General features: G+C 43.9%; 1 protein-coding gene across 3 annotated transcripts in view; it reads right to left on the reverse strand.

Annotated features, from left to right (window-relative positions):
* The window catches only part of LOC109309822 (kynurenine/alpha-aminoadipate aminotransferase, mitochondrial-like), a 26,664-nt gene extending 12,467 nt beyond the window's left edge, over window positions 1-14,197 (reverse strand). Inside the window, exons 1-8 of one of the 3 annotated variants that reach the window (XM_019534701.1) lie at window positions 13,690-14,197; window positions 11,606-11,683; window positions 9,800-9,912; window positions 6,697-6,865; window positions 5,594-5,726; window positions 4,767-4,841; window positions 2,365-2,574; window positions 369-434 (exon numbers count right to left, since the gene is read on the reverse strand). In XM_019534701.1, the coding sequence (XP_019390246.1) occupies window positions 369-434; window positions 2,365-2,574; window positions 4,767-4,841; window positions 5,594-5,726; window positions 6,697-6,865; window positions 9,800-9,866 (720 nt within the window). In that variant the 5' untranslated portion in view covers window positions 9,867-9,912; window positions 11,606-11,683; window positions 13,690-14,197. Of the gene's footprint in view, window positions 1-368; window positions 435-2,364; window positions 2,575-4,766; window positions 4,842-5,593; window positions 5,727-6,696; window positions 6,866-9,795; window positions 9,913-11,605; window positions 11,684-13,689 lie in introns of those variants that run through there. The other 2 variants (XM_019534702.1, XM_019534699.1) reach the window with 2 other exon arrangements.
* Between the last annotated feature and the right edge of the window lie 7,196 nt (window positions 14,198-21,393).

Here is a 21,393-nt window from a genome sequence, read left to right on the forward strand (position 1 = left end):
CTTCTTTACTGACAAGAAGGGAGTTCCCCAACCTGTAGGTATGGTGCCGGTTGTCCTTCCCCAGGTGCATCACTTTGCACTTGTCCGTGTTGAATCCCATCCTATTCTCATCCGCCCACCCTTGTAACCTGTCTAGGTCCGATTGCAGCATATTCCTCCTTTCTAGCGTGCCCACATCCGCCCACATCTTAGTGTCATCAGCAAATTTGAACAGAGTGCTTTTTACCCCTTCGTCCAAGTCACTGATAAAGATGTTGAACAGTGCGGGCCCGAGGACTGAGCCCTGCGGAACCCTTTAAAGTTCACCTCTCCCTCTTCAGTCCAAAAATATACACTGTAGATACCAATGAACATAAACAAGTCTTTACCTTCTCAAACTGCAGAAAGTAATATGGATCATCTTCTATTATAAGGAAATCATAATCTCTTGCAAGCTACAAAAGCACAAAACCAAGATCAATCAACATTCTTTGAAAGTTTTTGATTAAGTATTTGGAAAATATGTAATGTCTGACAATAACACCTGATTCTAAGATGTAATGTTTCACCAGAAGCTCTCAAAGCTTTCCTCAAACATAATCTCTTTTTTACAGATTGAGAAACTGAGGCATAGAGAAATGAAGTGACACACCAAAGGTCACCCAGCAGGGCAATGGCAGAGATGGAAAATAAAACGTAAGTCACCTGAGTACTGAGCCACTACACCACACTGACACACTAAAGTAGGATTATTTTTCAATTTTTTTGGTGTGATAGAAGATATAGCACTGATGTAAACAGTGATTTCCAGGTAATGGTGTAGCCTCCTACATAGTGGATATACCATGGGTAAAATAATAGTTTGGGCATATATGGTAGAAGGCATAGTCACTGGATCTCACAGATGACTGAATACAAGTTGAAAGACAAGTCTAAGGCTAAACCAAGATTTAAAATCATCCCCATATTTTTAATCATAAGAACCTAAAGTTAGATTCCTAAATCTGTATTTTGCAACATAAAGTGGTATAATGTTTTTTTAAGGCACACAAGGTTCTTTGGGTGAATCTGATATCTTTTATTAGACCATCTTAAATAGTTGGAAACATTTTTCTTAGCAAGCTTTTGGGTTTAAAATGGTTTTTGTTCAGGTTTATTAAGTTGGTCTAATAAAAGATATCAGATTCACCAAAAGAACTTTATCTGCCTATGTCCTTAGACCAACACGGCTATAAACTACACCCCTATGATTTTTCTAAAGCACTGAATTCCCCACAGCTTCCTTTTAGTGGTCACTTATTTAGATGGCTAATAATGAATATAGCCACCTAACTTTTTATGATGAAACTTGTTTCTGGTTTTGAATCCTATCTGCCACTATCTTTCTTTGTACTGCACTATAAGTCACAAGTCCTGTCTTTGCCACAGTTACCTTGGAGGTAATAACGAGTATCTACTTTCTTGTAATTAAAAAAGGAAGTGTTTCTTAAGTGAAATCTGCTACAAAATTGTGAACTAGTAGTATTTGTTACAGGATACAGTGGTTTAAAGAGGCAAAATGTTTGTGTAACTCATAGGCAAGTGCATGTTTAGATCATCCTCTGCCTGCTTAATACTTTGACCTGTAGAGGTTTGAGCTTTATTTCCTAGTACGTGGTGGCCATGATATTGCCTTTTATTTGATTTTATTTTTTTAATAGGACTTTCCTTTATGTTAGTAACAGCTTCTATCATAAGAGCATACGAGGAGAACTGGAGCAACATTGGCTTCAGTAAGAGATCTGTCTGGAGTTTCAGCACTTAAGCAGCCAAATGCCATAGTGTTGTTTTATTTTTCATGCAGTGTTTATTAATGCAGTGTTTATTCATCCTTAACATATAAATCCTTATAAAAACCTATAGAATTTTTTATGGCTCTCTGAAAAAGAACCTATTTTCAGATTCTGCTTATTATAGAGCTTTTAAAGCTACAAAAAATACAAATGTCTTCATGGGAGCTGAGACTATGTAGATCATTTTGTGTGTATGTCAGGGTAAATGGATGTTTTCTCTCTTTACATAGGTTTGCTGGGCATATTGTCTGTGTTGAGCTTTTCTTTAATTTCTATCTACTCCCTTACTCCCCTAACTTACTTTTAGAGAGCAACACAGTGAGACAAGGATCACTGTAAAACTCTCTTCTAATGTTCTTCCATTGTCATAAGACTTCAGATGTAACATAGGATCACCATTTGTGTGTGTTCATGAAGGTATGAGCATGCTCATGGAGGAGTATACCACCAGAGAGGCTTTTCTTACACCTTGAAATGTTACATTTTACATCATTTTTCATTTGTTATTTTTAATGTAGAATATATGAACATAGTGTAAAATACCCCTGACTACCTGATATACTTGTTGTTTACGGTGAGTGCTCAGTGAGGTTCCAGCAGGATTGCTACCATTTGGCATGATGTAGAGGAACTTGGGGGCCTTGCTCTTGCCTGTTTTTGCATCATCCGATTTCCACCTGGACAGAATTGCTTTCAGGGCCTCTGGAATAATGCCCCCTTCATTACTGGGGATGCTGACTAAGTTGCACCCCAGTGGTCTTAGCTGTTTGTAAGAGAAGACATACAAGACACAAAATCAGACCTTGTGAATGAATCCATCTATCTAAGGCCCTGATCATGCTACAGACCTGTACTGTTTCTTCCTCTGTGTGTCAGCTGAGCTAGCAAACTATAAAACTGGAATGATTCTAAAGTTTGGCTGAGGTTCAGATAGTCCTACTTCCTACTCTGCAAATAATTCCATTAATTTTAGTGGTACCATAATATTTGGAAAAAGTATTATCCAGTGTGGTCAGGTGCATCTGAATATGCTTTATTCTCTGGCAAGTCTTAGTAAGTTAATTAACAGAATTGTCCTGGCAATATGAGATCCAAATAGGTAAAAATAATATGGCGACCCTATTTCTTGATCTCAAAATGAAACACTTTTCTCCTCCTGCTCCACTGCTCCTGCCACTCTCTGTTACACACAGCTATCTCTGACCTCTAGTCTCAGCTAAGAGTGCCACAGAAGGAACAAGGTTGGGGAGTGGGGAGTGTGAGCATTGAACAATAGGACTGACCCATGCATCCTGCTAAAAATGTTCATTTGCCCAGGTGTACTCTGCCCAGGTGTATTCACAGGGTGTGCCCTGTTACTTGCTGCAGCAAGGCGGCCTGCAGCAGGCTGCGATCCCAATTAGTCACAACTGCCCAGCTGTGCCCTAAAAGAACAGGGGCTCTGAACTGCAAAGCCAGCAGCAGTCAGCTGCCAGCAGCCAGAGAGACACTACTGGCTGAGCTGCTGCTCAGAACACCTTGTAGGTAAGGGAGGAACTATGGGAATGGCAGGAGGTTCCTTGTCCTGGGTACGACAGAAAACTGCACCCTGCTGGGAAAGGGTGGCCTAGTGGGGCTACCTGTGGCAGGGTAGTCCCTGCAAATGCCAGGCCAGTCACCTCCTCAGTGAAAGGTGAGTATGGGGCACCTTCAAACCCCAGCCCCGCTTCCTTGGTGGGTAGCATGGCCGAACAGGGGGAGCCCAGACTTACTGTGAGTGCTGAGGTGGGGCCCAGGTCAGGTGGAGGGACCTGAGACAGTGCCCAGACTCACAGATGAGTTTTATGACTGCACATAGGAGCCAGGAGAGGCTCCAGGGGGATGGGGCCCTAAGCCTTGGGGACCTATTAGTGAAGCTCCCGGGCAAGGGGATGGGACCTCAAGCTCTGATCCTGGTAGTATGTGCCTGGGGCCCAGAAGGGGACTTGGAGACCTGAGTTGCAGAGGGGTTAGAGCCCTGTGATCGGATGGGGCTTGGAGCCCTGAATTGAGAGGGGCTGGGAGCCTGAGTGATAGGGCAGATAAGTAGGCTGGGTGTCAGGCCATGGAACATCTGAAAGCCACTAGGACTATGAGCTCCAGAGTGGAGTGAGAGTCCCGTGTGAGACTCTGGAGCTTGGGTCCCAGTATGAAGCACTGGAGAAACATCTGGAAGGCATGGGACACAGTCTGGGAGGGTGTGGGGTGGCGGAGCTGTGTACATAGGGCAAGCAAATGAGCAGCCTCCTGCCTTGTTAACATCAATCTATTGTATCATCTAAGGCATGGCAGGTGAAGTAGGTGGGCAGTTAGCCCAGAAACAAGTGGGCAGGTCAATGACTGACTGGCCCCAGGAAGCCCACTTGTTATACCAGGACAGAAGTTTAAAGCAGGACTGTCCTTGTGAAAAAGGAATGTATGGTAACGGAGAAACAACTCTGTAGTTGACTCATGTGAGTTACCCTGTCACAGTTACAGGGCTAGATGTATTTCTGACTCCTCCTCTGCTATTTCTGACCACAACCCCATAGGAACAAGGCCATGTTGATTTTTTTTCGTGTTGAGGTAGAACAATATTTGTCCCATTCTTGAAGCAGATATGGGATTACAGTATCCCTTGAATCAACCATGCTTACCCTCACTGGTCTTACAAGGTTTTAAGTACTTTTAGGAGCTGTGACATACACCTTGCTAGACAGCTTTCCTGAATCAAAGTACTAGTTAGCCTTAACAAGTGGATAAAAACATAATTTGATATGAAAGATTTTAAAAACAAGATAACATCTGTATGCATGTCTATTTTACCTAAGCCTTCCAAACAGGTACTTAGCTCCTGGACAGAGTGCATTTTAAAACTGGTAATAATACCTGATTGGTTGGATCTTGTTTCTTTGCAAAAGGAACATGGACATGTTTGGGGGTCCAGACTATACTCACTGCTGCCACTGTCCCAGGATAGGTGAATCCATCTAAAAGGACAGTATCTCCAGGGTTAATGAGCATATCAAATACCTGAAAAAGAAGAATATTCTTTATTTTTACAACCAGAGTTTGGCCTTGTACAGTCTCAGTAATTGCTCATGATCTAATTGGAAGTTAAATCTAATTCATAGACTCATAGATTTTAAGGTTGGAAGGGACCTCGGAAGATCATCGGGTCCAGCCAATTGAAAAAGATGCTAAAAGTAAAATTTCAGTTAGATAAGAAAACAAAATATTTCATGCATTCTGCCTAGCCTCTTTAATTTCCTGACTAGGGGGAATTTTTTCCACAAAAAATATACTTAAGTGCTATAAACTCGATCTAGGGTAAAATTCTGACCTAGCTGTCTAGAACAGTGGTCTCCAAAGTGGGATGCACGCACCCCAGGGGGGTGCGCAAGACAATCCATTGGGGTGTGGGAAGAAAATACTAGAACTTGTATTTCTATTTCTATTTCTATAAATATACATATATTGGGGGTGCGCGCTCAAACATTTTTTACTGATAGGGGTGCACGATCAAAAAAGTTTGGAGACCACTGGTCTAGAAGCCTAAGTCTTGTTGGAAATCAGTGGGGCATACAATCCTAAGTGACTAAATCACTTTGGAAAGGGGCATTGAAGCTACCAAGACAGTGGGGTGCATTTCAAAATACAGTTCAATTTTTGTTGAGCAAACACATTTATTAAAATAATAACCAAAAGACTGAATTCCTAGTATGGAACTGCCCTGAGTTCATTAAAGAACTTAAAAGAGCTTGTAGTTTGTATTTCATTCTTACTTTGTGAAGTCCTTCCTGGCTGCCATTGGTGACACACAGCTCCATCTGTCCCTGTTCAGGGCTGTAGTTGGCTGTGGGAGGACTGTGAAGACTCTTCTGTAAATCCTTTAGCCAGGACAACAGTTCTGCAATTCTGCAACACAAGTTTCATCCTTTTATCCCTAATCATTAGCTGATCAAAATCAAGGAATGCTTTCATTAGTTTGTAAATTCAATCAGAAACAGAAAATATAAGGTACCAGAGGGCTCTTTAATCTAGTGGATTCATTTGATGGATTTTCCTATCACCTGACATGCTCAAATCAAGACTGGATGAGTATCTGGAAGACATGGGTTAACTGTAATTATGTGAATTGGTCTGTGTTATACAGGAGTTCAGACTAGATGATATAATAAGCCTTTCTGGCTTGAAAAAATCTGTGAATTATTACAAAATTTTAATACCTTGTTCACAGCAAATACATTTGCTTTAGAATACTTCACAATATCCTTAGAGTTAATTTCTTGAGTCATCAGTGTATTCTGACTTCTTAAAAACCTCTGTGGGTACTACATATTATGCTAGCACTAGTTTAAATTATAGGTAATATCCCAAGAATCATTAGAGAGGGAATAAAGACTGTCCATAAAACATGAAAAGTGTAATAAACAGGCCTTTTACATATACTGTTTTTAAAAACTCTATGATGAATTAAGTTAATCAGCAGAATAATAGAAAAATACTTCCCAGTGGCACACAATGGAAAAAATTAAACTAAAGCAAAATTTAACTCATTAGCATTATAATAAATATATTTGCTAAATAAATAACAATAAACAAGACACAAATAAACCTGCAGCAATTTACTATGTGTCCCAAAAAATAGGGATAAATGGTATTTTGAGTGTTTTGGACTTTGCTGTTGTTAGAAAATATGATCGCTATTCTATTTTCGGTTATGTCGGTGACTGCAGAATAGTATAGCAAGGATCTAAAGATGCTGTATGACAAAACATACAATGGACCATTATATGAAAACGGAATACAACATATAACTGGTATCTACAGTCTTGATTACAGGGCAGTGGAAGGGGAGGGAGGATTATTTTTTTCCGCTAGTTACCCTGTGGAGGCTGAATACTGGAGAGCTTTCTTCATCAAATTCTCTTCAAGTTCAATGTTGGTGTCATCTTTTGTTGTGAACTTGGCTGCCTTAAATGGAAAAGTATTGGGATTTGGATTGCCTCCAGCCAAGGAAATAAATGATAGCGGGGAATTATGCATCAGTTGATCTACAGTAAATGTTGAGGAGGAACAGTTTGAAGAAGAGATTAGCATTCTTGAGCATAAAGTGAACACCAAGTAACAGCAAATAACAGCAAGAAATATTATTCTAATGATAAATTCAAATACAAGAAAAGAAACAGTCTGCACTTATGGGTCTCGGTTTTTTTGAAAACCTGTCTCCAATTTTGCATCATACTTAAAATATAAGTACAGTTCATGGCATTTAGAAACCTAATTGCTTGATCTGTAGGTGTACAGAATTATAACTGTTTATTTGTGATATTGTGTGTTAGCTGCTCTATAAACATAACTGTCAGTGGTCGACAAGTTTGTCTATCTAGGCAGCATGCTAGATTTGCCCACATTGATGACAAAGTCAATGTGAGATCAGCAAAAGCTAGTGTGGCCTTCAGCAGACTCCATAAGTCAATCTGGACTGTAGAGGCATCAGAATGTCAACAAAACTGGAGGTTTATAAAGCCACCATCCTCTTGACCCCCCTTTATGCCTGCGAAACCTGGACTATTTACCAGCATCATGCCAAGAAACTATGGGGCCCTGCAGCCACCAGATCAACTTCCACTGGTGCTGCCTGCAAAAGATACTAAAGATCAAGTGACAGGACAAAATTCCAGACAGCAAGGTGCTCGGAAGATCAAATCTCTCCAGTATTCACACCCTGCTAAAACTGGCACAGCTAAGATGGGCTGGCCATCTTTCAAGAATGCCTGACACTTGCCTACCAAAGAAAGTCTTCTATGGTGAACTGTCAAATGAAGTACACTTTTGCGGTGCACCAAAGAAGTGGTACAGGGACATGCTAAAGGTGTCCCTAAAGAATTTCGGCATTGACCCAGAGTCGTGGGAGCAAATCACTTGCGACCGTCCATCCTGGAGGTCCCAAATACAGAATGGGGCATTGGCCTTTGAATAGCAATGCACGACAGAAGCAATGAACAAACGTGCGGCCAGGAAAACAAAAAGCTCCCATATCCAGTCCTCATCGCTCTCCTGCCCCTGCTGCAGCAGATTGTTCAAAGCAAAGACTGGACTTTTATAAGTCACCTACATACTCATGTGACCTAGTCTCCAGCTCCCTTCATTCTCTTGCCTTTCCCTCTTTTCTCCTTTTCCTTCTTTCTCCTTTTCTCTTTTCTCCTTCCTTTTTTCTTTCCCATTTCTTTTCTCTCCTCTTCCCTCCTCTTCCCCTGCTGGATGCAGTTGTCTTTGCCCACGAAGGACGAAAGTACAAGTACAGTATAAAAACAAGACAAAGACAGTCCTGCTTCAAAGAACTGTATAAGCAAGGACAAGGAAGCACCAAGAAACTGCCTCACCCCAAAGACATTACATTTGCCTTGAGATAAATGTGTTAACAGTGTGCTAAATTGTAACATACTACATGTTCTCCCAATTTATTTTGCCATAAAATGGCAAATCAGCTGGAAAGATACTCCACATTAAATGTGGAACATCTTTGTGGCTGCTTTGTGTGAAACTTTAATTGGAATGTGTGGCATATGAAACCTTGCTGTTCAGCCCTGCATGCGGATTTCCAAAGTGGAGCTTTTAAAGGTGCCTGGGGCATGGGGAACCAATGGGCTGCCCATGTGCCAGCACATTTCCAGTGTTGCCATGAGCTAGCAATGGGACTGCACAATAAGGCTAGAAAAATGCTGGCATGGGAGATGGGTCACTGACTTCTCCCACCTGACACCTGTAAACTCACGCAATGTGACCCAGTGCCAGGCTGCACTGTGGTGCTTTAAATATATTTATACATATGGGGACCTGGATCCAGAACCCAGGCTCTTTGGGTGACAAGCTGAAAAGCCATATTGGGAAGAACAGTATCAGGGACTGATCCCCAATGTTGGACTCCCTGTGTGCTTGTACACTTGGCAGCTGATGAATTTTATCCTGGATCCTAGAAATTGCATGTGCTACCATGCACATCTGATATGGCAAGACACCTAATTTTTGGGATCTGGGATAAAATTCATCAGATCCCAATCATGCCACTAACTTATTATATGCTAGGGGTCAATGAGACAATATTGATACATGACAGGCCGTGATCTCAGAACAGTGGATACTGAATCATTATTGAGTTCTCTGTAGACTTTGTGACACTAGGGGATTTTGAAGAAAGATCCTGAAGCAGCTGGGTAGATGTTGAGGAGTTCTTCCCAAGTATGAGGGGTGGCATGGTGGAAAGCAGAATGGTTTGTTTGAAAATCTAAGAAACAGGTGGTGGAGCCTGGCATTCCGGGCTCGCTGGAAGTGGGAGTTGACACTGAATGAATGTTAGACATCACCTGTGAAAGTAGTGGTGGATTAAGATTTACTGAGGCCTTGGGCAAACAGAAAATTGAAGGCCCGCCACACCCTGTTATAAACATGACACATTCATGAATGTATCATGCCGCTCTTCCCCCATAGCCCAGCCCCAGGTCCCGGGCACTGGACTACAGCAGGAGGAGGGGCCCCTTCCCTCCTGGTGCTGCTGTTGCCAAGGGCAAGCCAGACCTCCATGCCCCACAGGAAAGGCTGAATGGAGCCAGCTAGGCTGGGGGTGGGGGGGCACATGGCCACATCTTCTCCCCACTTCCCACCACCCCCACCATGACTGGAGCTGAGCTGAGCAGGGCAAGGGCAGATGCAGGCTCACTGATGTAGGCTTGGGGCTCTTAGCCCTGCTGCCTTTGCACTGGGGGCCCTGCACCCCCTGCCCACCAGGCACCGGGAGGCACAACTCGCTGCCCTCACTGCTGTTGGGTGGGCAGGGGGTGCATGACCAATGTGTGGCTACCAAGGGAGAGGCAGCAAAGCAGAGAGCCCCGAGCCCACAGCAGGCAGCCCACATCCACCCCCCACACAAATATGTGGGGCGGATGTGGGCTAATTCAGAGATATAAGGGAGAAAACTACATACTCACTCAGAAGCCTGATTGGACAAGATTTTCTTGATGCACTTTTGGTAGAGAGAAATCGGTGGTAATTCATGTTGATGACTCAAATCGGTAATCAGTTTCTTTGGCTAACTTTATGACTGAAGAAAGAACAAAACATACTTTACCTTCCTGCAACAGTTTACCATTTTTTCCTAAATATACTGGTTCTTTGGAGCTTATATTTACTAGGGACACGATTTTCAAAAGCTCAGATCTCATTGTCTTAAGCATGTAGGAACAGATCCAATGAAGGACTTGGCTCCTATGAGGGTCTGTACTGTCTAATTTCTAGTTGCTGGTCCCCAGAGAGCAATCCCAAGAGTTAGACACCAAGTCTCCTTACACAATACACTGGAAAGATTAGGTACCTCAGAAGGCAATTCAAAATCCCAGCTGCAAGGAGCCACCAATAGAAAGTGATCTGAACTACACAGATATTTCTGAACACCCTTTCTTGAATGTAGGCAACCTTAATTGTGACTGCATGAAGGCAGCTCTATGTATTTGGAGTTCAGAAGGTATCTCAAAGAACTAAGGGTTATTCCTTTTAACCAGTTCTTGCACAGATTTTATGATTAGAGCACTTGTATGGGAAACAGGAGACATGAGTTCAATGTCCTTCTGAGCTTAAGGGATTCAAACCCACTTTCCCCACCTCCCACAACAGTAGCCAAGCCGAGAAGCTATTGACTAAGTTGGCTGGGGCCCACTCTACTCTTCCTGTTGAATCAGTACCACTGTGCAAAGGATTCAAGGGGTCAGGAGAGAGGACAAGACTACAGAGTAAAGCTCACTGTAGTGCTTAGGGCATCCTGAAGGAAGTGGGGGAGAGTCATGACTTCTGGTTCCCAATCCCAGGATAATTTCTGTTGTTTATATAATGGCTGTTTAATATACAAATGTATAAACAACCCTTTTGAAAACTGAGGCACCTACATGCATCTTAAAGTGCCTAAATATTTTTGAGAACCTGGTGCTGAATGTCTACAGTCATGCCAATACTACGAGTTTCCCATGTCTTCTGACTCATGACCTGCAACACTATCCTCATTTCAGTAATATTATGTATGCTACAGCCTGGATACCTGCCTCTACTCTATCTGTCCCAGTACACTTCTATGGTGTTAGGATTTATGAGACTGTACCCAAAGTTTCCTAGTGACACAGAAACGTGTCATTTTAGATATTAGCCTGAACTGTATTTTGGGACAACATGTCCTTCCTTGGTTGCCCCAAAGGCAGAAGTGACAGTAACCTGCCATTGCATGTGGATGTTTTGGTTCTTCACCTTCCAAAGTTAACGTGTATCTGCTGGTGGCCCAAACCATGGATCCATTAGAAAAGCCTCTTCTGACTGCAAATTGGCTGTTTATGCAGTATGTGTGTGCAACTATCACAACACCCACTCATCATTAAAGAAGAGCATCCCATTTAGCAATACAACTCCAAGTTAAATGGAGACCCTATGTACTCTTATCCTGGCCATACTTGGTGGTTTTAATGAATAACTGATTGAAAGCCATGTGCTGTTTTTTGGATTGCACATTATCATGGGACAAACTGTACTGATAAGTTAAAGATTTTTAAACCACCTGTTATACTGTTCTGTAAGTTTATGAAGTGAGGAGACTGTTAATTTTCTGGGGCGTACTGATTTTATGGATTCCATTAACTAAGGGCTGATTTCTTTGCTGAAACTAATAGTTTTGAATCATGAATTGGCATGATTAATTTATGCAGATTGCTTACTGATTTCGGATACTTCACTTAAACCCTTTGACAAAAACTTACAATGTGGAGAGGGATTTTATTCAGAAGAGGGCCTCAGTTACCAGCTTTGGTTCCACAATCTTTTTCAGACTTGGTAGCCTGCCAAAGACACAATTTTATTTGAAGGTTTCTGAATGGCAAAGTAAGGTGGCATTCCAGGGTTCTAGCAGTCTGATTTGTTGACTAGTATAACTGGCTGGATAGAATTCCTGCTGCAGGACAAATTTACAGACATCACCTCCCAGGACTGAAGAAAAATCCAGAAAAAAAAAGAATAATCCAATGAGATAAGAGATGAGTAATTGATATATGTAGGCCTGATATATGTTGGTATGTGTGGCCCCTCACCCAAATCACAGTCTTCCAGGGATTGGATAGACAAAGGACAAAACCAAAATGCCTTGGAACTCTAAATGGCAAGGAGACAGTAAAAGGACCTTTGCCAAAAAAACTGCTACCCATTTGGGACACCTTCTACGGAAAGGAACCAGCAAGGAATAAAGAATTAGTGGCAACCTCAACACCAAGAACTATGGGTCATTAAAGGGATACAGTGGACACGTCTACACATGCATTTGATCTGGGATCACTACTCAAAAGTAAACACTCCTGGACAGGCTACACATGAAGTGGGAGCAAATTTGCTGCTAATGGCAGCAAACTGCTTCTGCTTCCAGGGGCCCTGCTATGGGGCCCTGTCACCATCAGGGGTAGTTCTAGGCTCCCACTGGGTAATACCCTAGGGGCTGGCAAGGAGCACTGAGCTGGGAGAAAGCTGTCTCCTGGCTTGGGCTGGGGCCTTACACCCTGCCCCTGGAAGCTGCCTACTGCTGGGGTGGGGATGATGTTCCCCTGTCCCAGCAGCAGAGAGATCCTGGCCCTGGCTCTGATCAGGGGCAGGGGACTTGGAAAGAGCTACAAGGGAGGGGCGGGTCCCAGACCCCTGCACCAATCTACCAGTGGGGCAGCTACCAGCAGATTGGGGCAGGGAGCTGGGACCTACCCCACCCCTGCAGCTCTTTCCAAGCCCCATGTCTTGATCACCTGAACAGGGCATGGGGCTGGGACCTGCCCCTGACAGGGACAGTTCCCAGTCCCTGCTCTATGATTGCGTGGAGGTGGGTTGAGAGCCTGTTCCCTGCTCAGCTCCATGAGCATGTACCTGGGTGGGGAGGACCTCCCAGCACCAGTCCCATGACCATGGAGCTGGTGCTGGGAGATAAGGATTTCCCAGTGCTGGCCCCACTGTCACAGGGCTGGCACTGGGAGATAAGAGTCTCCCAGTCCAATCCCCACAATGCAGAGCTGATGCTGGGAGATAAGGGTCTCCTTGCTCCCCCCACCCTGATTGTGATGGTGAAGCAGAGGCTGAGATAAGGATATCCCGGTTCCCTCTCCCCAGCTGTGATCTTGGAAAGTGGGGCTTGGAGCTCCCTGCTGCAGCAGCCCGGGAGCAGGTTTGCTCCTGCACAAGTGCTACTGCGCCATTACTAATTAGAGTAAATTTGCTACTTGCATTTTCAGGTAGCAAATTTACTCACAATTAGTGAGGTTTACTGCATAGTAAGCATGTGTACATGTAAATGCACATACTTACTGCTCAGTAAACTATGCTACTATACAGTAAAGAGTCTCGTGTAGATGCAGCCAGCATGTGTGTACAAACTGGGCAATGTTAAAACTCATAAACCTGTAATAAACAAACTGCGTTTTTCAACAAAGATGTAAATAATAAGCACTGCATAACTGTAATACAATTATCAAAATATTGATATTCTGTAGCAATATCTGGAAGGCGTGTGACCTTAGAATTGCTAGGGTAATGTGATTAAAAACTTGAGTCTGACTCATGTGCTTAGTAACCCCCTTCCCCCCATCCACACACACACATTTAGCCACCATCTTGGAATGCATTTTTGTAGATGGTGATAGATAGGGAAGAAGGAAAGCAAGATACTGTGTAAATCTTTTACGTGGCTACACCACTCCATCGAATATAAAATTCTTCTTAATGCTGACTGTGTTGGGCATCAGCAATGAAATACCTCCCTCTTTACACCTAAACTCCCCTTAAAACAGTAAGAAGCATGTCAGAAAGCACTTACGGGGCTGCAACTCCAGTTTCTCTGTATCCCAATCTGACGGGATGTCCAGTGCTGAGTAGGTCCTCTGAGATGACTAAGAATATTTGGTAGAACAGCTTGCTCCAGCTACTCCAGGTTAAATATAAGGGGCATATCAACTGGTTTGTTCCTGGGAATCCTTATTGAAAGTCCTGTCCCTGTGCATAAATCAGATTCTTCTGTAGAAGAATGGGATTGTGGAAGTGGCAGGTTTGGTGTTCAGAACCTTGACAAACACCTCAGTGAGCTTTCTGTAGCATAGGCATGAAACAAGTGGCTTAGATTAGTACCATCAACCTTGTGATATTGCAGCTTGAGGTGCTTGATTTGCTTCCAGCCTTGCATCCTACTCCTTTTGATGCCTGACTGAGCAAGCTGGCTTGAGATAGTGTTATACTCATCACTGTTTCTGCTTCTGCAGCTGAAATAGAGATTCCTGGAATTCTTCTTCCAGACACTCACTTAAATTCTTGTGTGTTGCTCTGGCTGTTAAGACTATTTGACTTCACAGTGTGGAGCTACTAAGAGTTTGGGCTGGCAGCTTGGAGTCATCTGTGGGCAAAAGAAGGGGTTAACACTGAATTAGGTGGTCTTAGCTGCCATCCAGCTTTTTAGGAATAGAGATGTGAGGAGGGAGTGTACAGAAGGGTCAAAAGATACAGGAAATGTTGCAATTACTCTGCTACTTGTGGTTCAGTATAACCCAGAGATACTCACCAAGGGTCCCACAAGATCCTTTCAGAGGTGATGTGATGTTTCATGCAATGTTAGCACTGTTAGGTATGCAAACATGAGTCCCAAGATAAACCCAGAGATTTCAGATAGGAATCCGCAGTGTTAAAAACATTTTGACCTGTTGTGGTCTTTCTGAGTGTATTTTTATTTTTATTTTTTGCAACAGAAGAACTGCTGTATTGCTTTTTCTGTAGTCAAACACTGAATGAAAATGAAGAGCTGATATTTCCAAGGGGTGCTGATATTTCCAAGGGGTGCCTTGAGTCTAAAAAGATTTAGAGCCACTGGTATAACCACACAGTATCATTGTTACTGTGCTGTTGATGGTGCAGTAACAGCCCATACTGCGCAGCCTGTATGGCGCATGGTTATTTTTAGATGCATCGCCATAGCAATGCACTGTACTGAGGGAGTTTTTTGCTACAGCGGTGTAGCTGCGGCATCACAGTTTTTGCCCTTTGACGCTATGTCACTGTAGTGCGTTGCTATCATGAGTGTCTTGTGTAGATGTGCCCACTGTCACATGTATTAAGGCCCTGTGGATTTAAAAATGGCTGTGGGGTGCTTTATCTAGACCTCATTCAATGAGTTTTAGATAAAGCGCGCCAGTGGCCGTTTTAAAACCCACAGAGTCTTATACAAGTGATGATGAGGCCACGCTGGAGTGTTTTAATTAGATGCATTGCAATTAGTATGCAAACCAGCATGAATACAGGCAGCCACAGATGCTAGATGCCCTGTCAGTTCAGATGCAGTTATGAAATACCCAAGTATACAAAGGAACTGCAGATCAGATGAGCGAGCCATCTGCCTATCAGCATCCAGTACCAGAAGTTTTCAAGGAAAGAGCAAAAAACCCTTCTGTCAAACTTTGTTCTGCTCAAAGATCACGATATACCCAAATGTATAGTTCAAAGTTCTGTAAAAACTAAGGAACTAAAGTAATTTAGAGTTGAAATTTTCCAGATTGTAACACAGCCTGTTAACTTGTAATGTTAATCCAACCATGATTCAGTGCAAAGTCCACAGGACTGAAACTGAAAAAGAAAATATACTTTTCAAAATACCCACCAAACATTGCCCAATAAGCAGTGGATCACCAATCATGTCAGTGCTCTCCATGCATATTAGTTTACAATGAGCATCTCTAAGGCTTTCAGTCATCTCATCTAAGGTGGAGGAAATGTATGAACTTTGACCTAGCTGTTTCCTGAACTATCAGCTTTCCTAGTAGCAATTTTAGAACAGTAATGGAAGAGAAATATCAGCTAGCACAGGACAAGCTAAATGACAGTGCCTTCAGCAGAAACTTCCTCAGTGCCAGTATGAGGAGCAATTATAATAATTCAGAACTATTTCACCCCCTCCACCTACTTCACTGTTTAAAAGATGAGCTATATTTGAGCAGAGAGTAGTTAATTGTGTTAATCTGAAATCAGGTAGTAGGTAGGGTAGGTAGAGAGGCACTTGATAGACACTCTGTTTTAGTTAGTCTATAACAGGGGTGGACAATTATTTTGGCCTGAGGGCCGCTTAACAAGTTTTGGTGAGCTGTCAAGGGCACCAAGGGTGTATGTGGGTGTGTATGGGAGCCCCCAGATGACCCCTCCTGAGCTGGTCAGCACCTTCTCCGCCCAGAGCCCGTGTGCCCTGCAGCACCTTCCTCGACACCACTAAGTGTGGCCTGCACCCGCTTTGCACCACCCAGCTGCAGCGCAGCCTGGTGCCCCTGGGCATGCAGCAGCGCTGAGGTGGCTCCTTCTGGCTGCCACCCCTGCTGCCTCCAGCCCTGCGGTAGTGGCAGGGACCAGCGCAAGCATCCTTGACCGTGCATGTCCCATGCCAGCTCTGGGCTTTCCTATCTGGGCTGAGCAGCGGCAGCCACAGCTGGGCAGAAAGTGTTGTTTGGTGCAGAGTAAATCGGACCCTTCCCCTTACCACCGCCGGACAGTTTTTGGTGCAGCTGGCCAGAGCCTGCGGTGCCCCGGGCTGCCAGGCAGCTCCATCACCGCTGCCTCTGGGCTACCCTGTGGCTGCTCTGCACTGTCACCACTGCTGCGCAGAGCAGCCCAAAGGCAGGGAGCTGCAGGGGACCCGGTGTGGCACAGGCTCTGGGCGGTTGCACCAAAAACTGCCTGGTGGTGGCGAGAGGGAGGGACCGCTTTGCCCTGTGCTGAGCAACACTTTCTGCCCGGCTGCCACCGCTGCTGCTCAGCCCTGATGGGTGAATCCAGAGCAGGCACCGGGGCCCAGGCTCAGCAATGGCGGTGCAAGACAGAAACTGCTACTCAGCACAGGGTAAAAGGGCCCCTTCTTCTCCCACTGCCAGTACTTCCTGGTGCAGCTGCCCAGAGCCCACGTGGGGCTGCCTTGCGTCTGGTCTGCACTGCCACAGCTGCCCCATGGGGTGGCCCGGAAGCAGCAGTGATGCAGTGGAGACGCAGGGCAGCCCTGCACGGGCTCTGGGCGGCTGCACTAGAAGGGCCAGCAGCGGGAGGGGCAGGGGCTTTTACCCCACTTTGAGCAGCAGTGTCTGTTCTGCACTGCTGCTGCTCAGCCCAGATGGGCGAGCCTGGAGCCGGCGCAGCGTGCAAGGGGGCCAGGACTGCATGCGCTGGTCCCCACAGCTACCACGGGCCTGGGGGCTGCAGCGGCAGCAGCTGGAAGGAACTGCCACTGCCTAGGCTGCCAGCTGCCCCAGACTCGCTGCATGCCCACAGTAGCAGGACGCTCCAGAAGGTGCCTCAGCCAGGCTGGACCAAGAGACCCGCTGTGGGCAGGACAAAGCCCCTCCATGGGCTGTATCTTGTCCACCCCTGGTCTACAAGGTGTATCTCTAACTTGCCTTCTGCCTGACAGTTATACTGTGAAATGCACGCTTACATAAACACTAACCTCCAGGCCACCACAAACTTCACCAGCCCAAACTTTTTCTGCAAGAAATGATTTACTCATTGCTGTTAACTGTATGCTGTAGGGGTCTGGATTAGAATTCAAGGAAGTAATATCCTACAGATGGGTGGAATGTTTTTCTAGTTGATGTTATAGAAATAAGGAAACTGAAAATATGCAACATCTCAAACGCTATATAGGCTTAATGTCTATGAATTAGGCTGTGTGAATATATTTGCTAAGCAAACTAGTTTCTTTGGCTGTTTGCAGAATATCCAAAGCAAATCAGCATGTCTTTAAAGGAATTTGTATTTCAGATTTACTTATTGAAAAAAAAACACTTGATTTTTAAAACCCCTGCAAGCAAGCTGACTGCACAGCTTGCTGTGAGAATCTGATATTCACTACTGATGGGTAGTTATGATTGATCATTGTTTCCAGAATTACTTAGTCAAGTGGAGTCATGTTTTGGAGTCTTTCAAGGAGGGTAGTAGCAAATTAGGAATATATATCAAATAAACAGGAAAGGAAGAATTCTGAGTCATTGGGCCCCTATCCAAAAAGTAGGCTTCTCTAAGATTTTTCACCTGGGAATTATGTTTAATTTTCTGTCTCACATTCAGGCAATGTTTGTAGATGGTCTCTGTCCCCCAAGAAAAGGGTATGGTCTGATCCTTGCCTAGTGTGTTAAATCATCTCTGTGATAGGGATTGGAAAGGGATATTATTATTACTATTTGTACAAGTATGTCTATTACTATTATTACAATTATTATTATTATTTGTCATAGTATTTTTCTATTACCACAGCATCCAGGAACCACAGTCATGGACCTGGGCTTTGTTCAATTATGACACTTTATAAATGCAAACAGTGAACAATTCCATATAAGATAGCACTAGTAGACTAAATTCTTGAGTATGTTAGTTTAAAATGACTATAAGAAGGTTAGGAGAAGGTTGTAAAGTATTTTTAAGGATCTTTACACATCAGAAACAATTGTAACTGTTTCTTCTGTAAGACTCCGGACAGCTAGAGAGCTAGTAACATAACGTTAGCACTGACATCATGAGAATGAAACGTGAGTAAATGGGAAGTTGCAGAGATGGATTTGGGCCTAAGTAATGGAAGCGTCTATGTAGCACCTCCAGTCCTGGAGTTATGCTCTGAGATCAGAACCTAAGCTGTCATTAAACCTAAGTTAACTTTGAAATTGTGACTACAGTGTGACTATAATTGAGTACAGAACTTGCTGCAAAACTTGTCCAGGAGTTTGAGTAAACAGTTAGGTAGCTAGCTCCTGCTGAGCTCCTTGTACCTGGAACTAGATGGCTACTGGTATCAACCTTCCCTCCTGCCCTTCCTTGTGCTACAAATTAGTAGTATGGAACGCCTGCATGTGCTATCTGCAGTGCTGCAGATGGGCTTGCAGCACCATATACCGCATGTTCCTGCTCATCTGGATGTATCCTCTAGGTTTAACTTGTGAATCATGTTTGCACACCTAACAGTAATAACACTGTGTGACACCCTCTATCACCCCTGAAAGGATCTCAAGAAACCCTGGTTGAGAATCACTGACATAATGCTAGTCTGCAGACTTCCTATAGCAGAGAAAGGAAACATTTTGCAGGGTTTTAGTGGGTTGTAAGCTAACATGTTCACATATAATCTGAACGCTTTTGCTCATTCACAAATCTTTGTGCTCTTCGGGACATTAATGCCAATTCAGTTGTCTTACCAGTCAGGGAAAAAACCTCCCATATTAGTTATTAAAGGAATCAAGTATGTAGAAAGTGGTACTATGGTTTGCATACATTCTGCAAAACAAAGAGATAGATGTTTGAAGGTTAAATCAGTGTGTGTGTGTGTGTGCGTGCACATGTGTGTCCACACACACACACACACACACACACACACATTCATGTGCAGCAAATTGCCAGTACAAAATTGGAACAACACCTGGCACTTGTGGTTTAATATGTTTATTCTAAATATGTTTAAAAAAGGAAGGTGGTATTCATGGGGGAAGAGGAGTCAATCTTAAATGTCATTAACATTCTTAACATTTATTTCTATTTTAAAATATATCAACTAATTTACTTTAAATTTACTAGACACATTACCTCATTCTCTTGTATAAAACATTTTCTAAAATTCATGAGACATTTGAGATTTCAAATATCTATCTTGTTGATTATAACAAGAATGTCATCTTAAAGTGCTGCAAAAACAGCCTTTTATTATGAATATATTTAGTTAAGGAGTACAAAAGGGATGTAAAAACTTGCTCCTTTATAATTGTTAAACATTACTCTAGTAACTATAGGGCACAACCAGGTTGCATAACACTATGTGTTAGAAACTGTAAAAAAAGATACTGAAGGACAGCCCCTTCTCCAGAGACTTTCAGAGATACAAACAGGTGGGCAAGTCACATGTGCAGGCCAGAGACAAGGGAAAGATGCAGCAAGAAATCTCCACAGTGCTTAAGTAGTCGGTGCAAGTGGCCACAACTCCACCTCTCATATCCTTCACGCAGTCGCACTTCCCAGTATGCATTCCATCCAAGACAAGGTTTGAGGAGAAAGTGAGGATAATGCTGCTCTGATTACCCAATAAACCCCACCCGTCTCCTGCTCTGTACACACAAAATAGGGCAGTGAAGTCATCTTGAATGCATCCTGCTGCTGCTCTCAAGCATGCTAAGGACAGATCTTGAAAGCAATGGTAAAGAATTCCACAAGGTAGCTTCATAGTTCTTATCCAGTTTGACAGGTATGGAGCAGGTGGTTAGGCTGTGCTTGAAAGGCGTGTCTCTGAAAGCACTGGGAAAATAGTGAACATACACTGTTGGAGGACATAGAATCATAGAATAATAGAAGCAAGGTCGGAAGGGACCTTGTAGATTTTCAAGTCTGACCCCCTGCCAGGGCAGGAGAAAAAAGACTGGGCTCAAATGATCCCAGCTAGGTAGGCATCAAGCCTCCTCTTAAAGACCCCCAGGGTAGGAGCCAGCACCACTTCCCTTGGAAGTTGGTTCCAGCTCCTAGCCGCCCTAACTGTGAAGTAGTTCTTACGGATGTCTAATCTAAACCTACTCTCCAACAACTTGTGGCCATTATTCCTTGTTATGCCAGGGAGCGCTAAGGGGAACAAGGTCTCTCCCAAATCCTTCTGGTCGCCCCTAGTGAGTTTATAGATGATCACCAGGTCCCCCCTCAGCCTTCTCTTGTGAAGGCTGAACAGGTTCAGGTCGCGCAGTCTCTCATTGTAGGGTCTGCCCTGTAGTCCCCGGATCATTCGGGTGGCCCTCCTCTGGACCCTCTCAATGTTGTCCACATCGCTCCTGAAATGGGGTGCACAGAACTGGACACAGTACTCCAGCTGTGGCCTGACCAGTGTTGCATAGAGGGGGAGGATCACCTCCTTGGCCCTGCTCGAGATGCACCTGTGGATGCACGACAAGGTCCAGTTAGCCTTGCCAACCATGACCTCACATTGTTGGCCCATGTTCATCTTGGAGTCAATGACTCCAAGATCCCTTTCTGCCTTCGTGCTCTCAAGAAGGGAGGGAGGAGTCTCTCAAGAAGGGACATGGAGTGGTACTACTGTGACAGAATTTTTCCCATTATGAAGGGTGGGAGAATCAGCAAGAGTGCTGCTAGAGAGAGAGAAGAATCAGGTAGATTAGGCTAGAATCACTGATAGAGCAAAGGTAAGAGTTCCTGGGATAAGAAGGTGGAATAGAGAGGTGGAGTGGAAATTCATTTTGAAAGTTTTGAAAATGAAAATCAGGAAGTTTGTCTGATGCACTGAAAGGTAGGGAACTAACAGAGAACTAGCAGAGGGAGTAAACAGCATAACAGTGTGATGATACCTGTGGCAGTATTTTGGATTAACCTGAGATCATGAGGTTCAAGCAAATGATTCCAGAGAGGAAGAAACTGCAATATTAAAACTTCTACATGATCCTGCAAAATGATCAGGACTTGCATAATATCCTGAGCAAGGACAAAAGGTTGGGTCTCAGACATGCTTTGCAGGAAATTGCAAAAT

This window comes from Crocodylus porosus, unplaced genomic scaffold (genome assembly GCF_001723895.1).
Source record: "Crocodylus porosus isolate Cpor-Errol unplaced genomic scaffold, CroPor_comp1, whole genome shotgun sequence".
Lineage (NCBI taxonomy): Eukaryota > Metazoa > Chordata > Crocodylia > Crocodylidae > Crocodylus > Crocodylus porosus.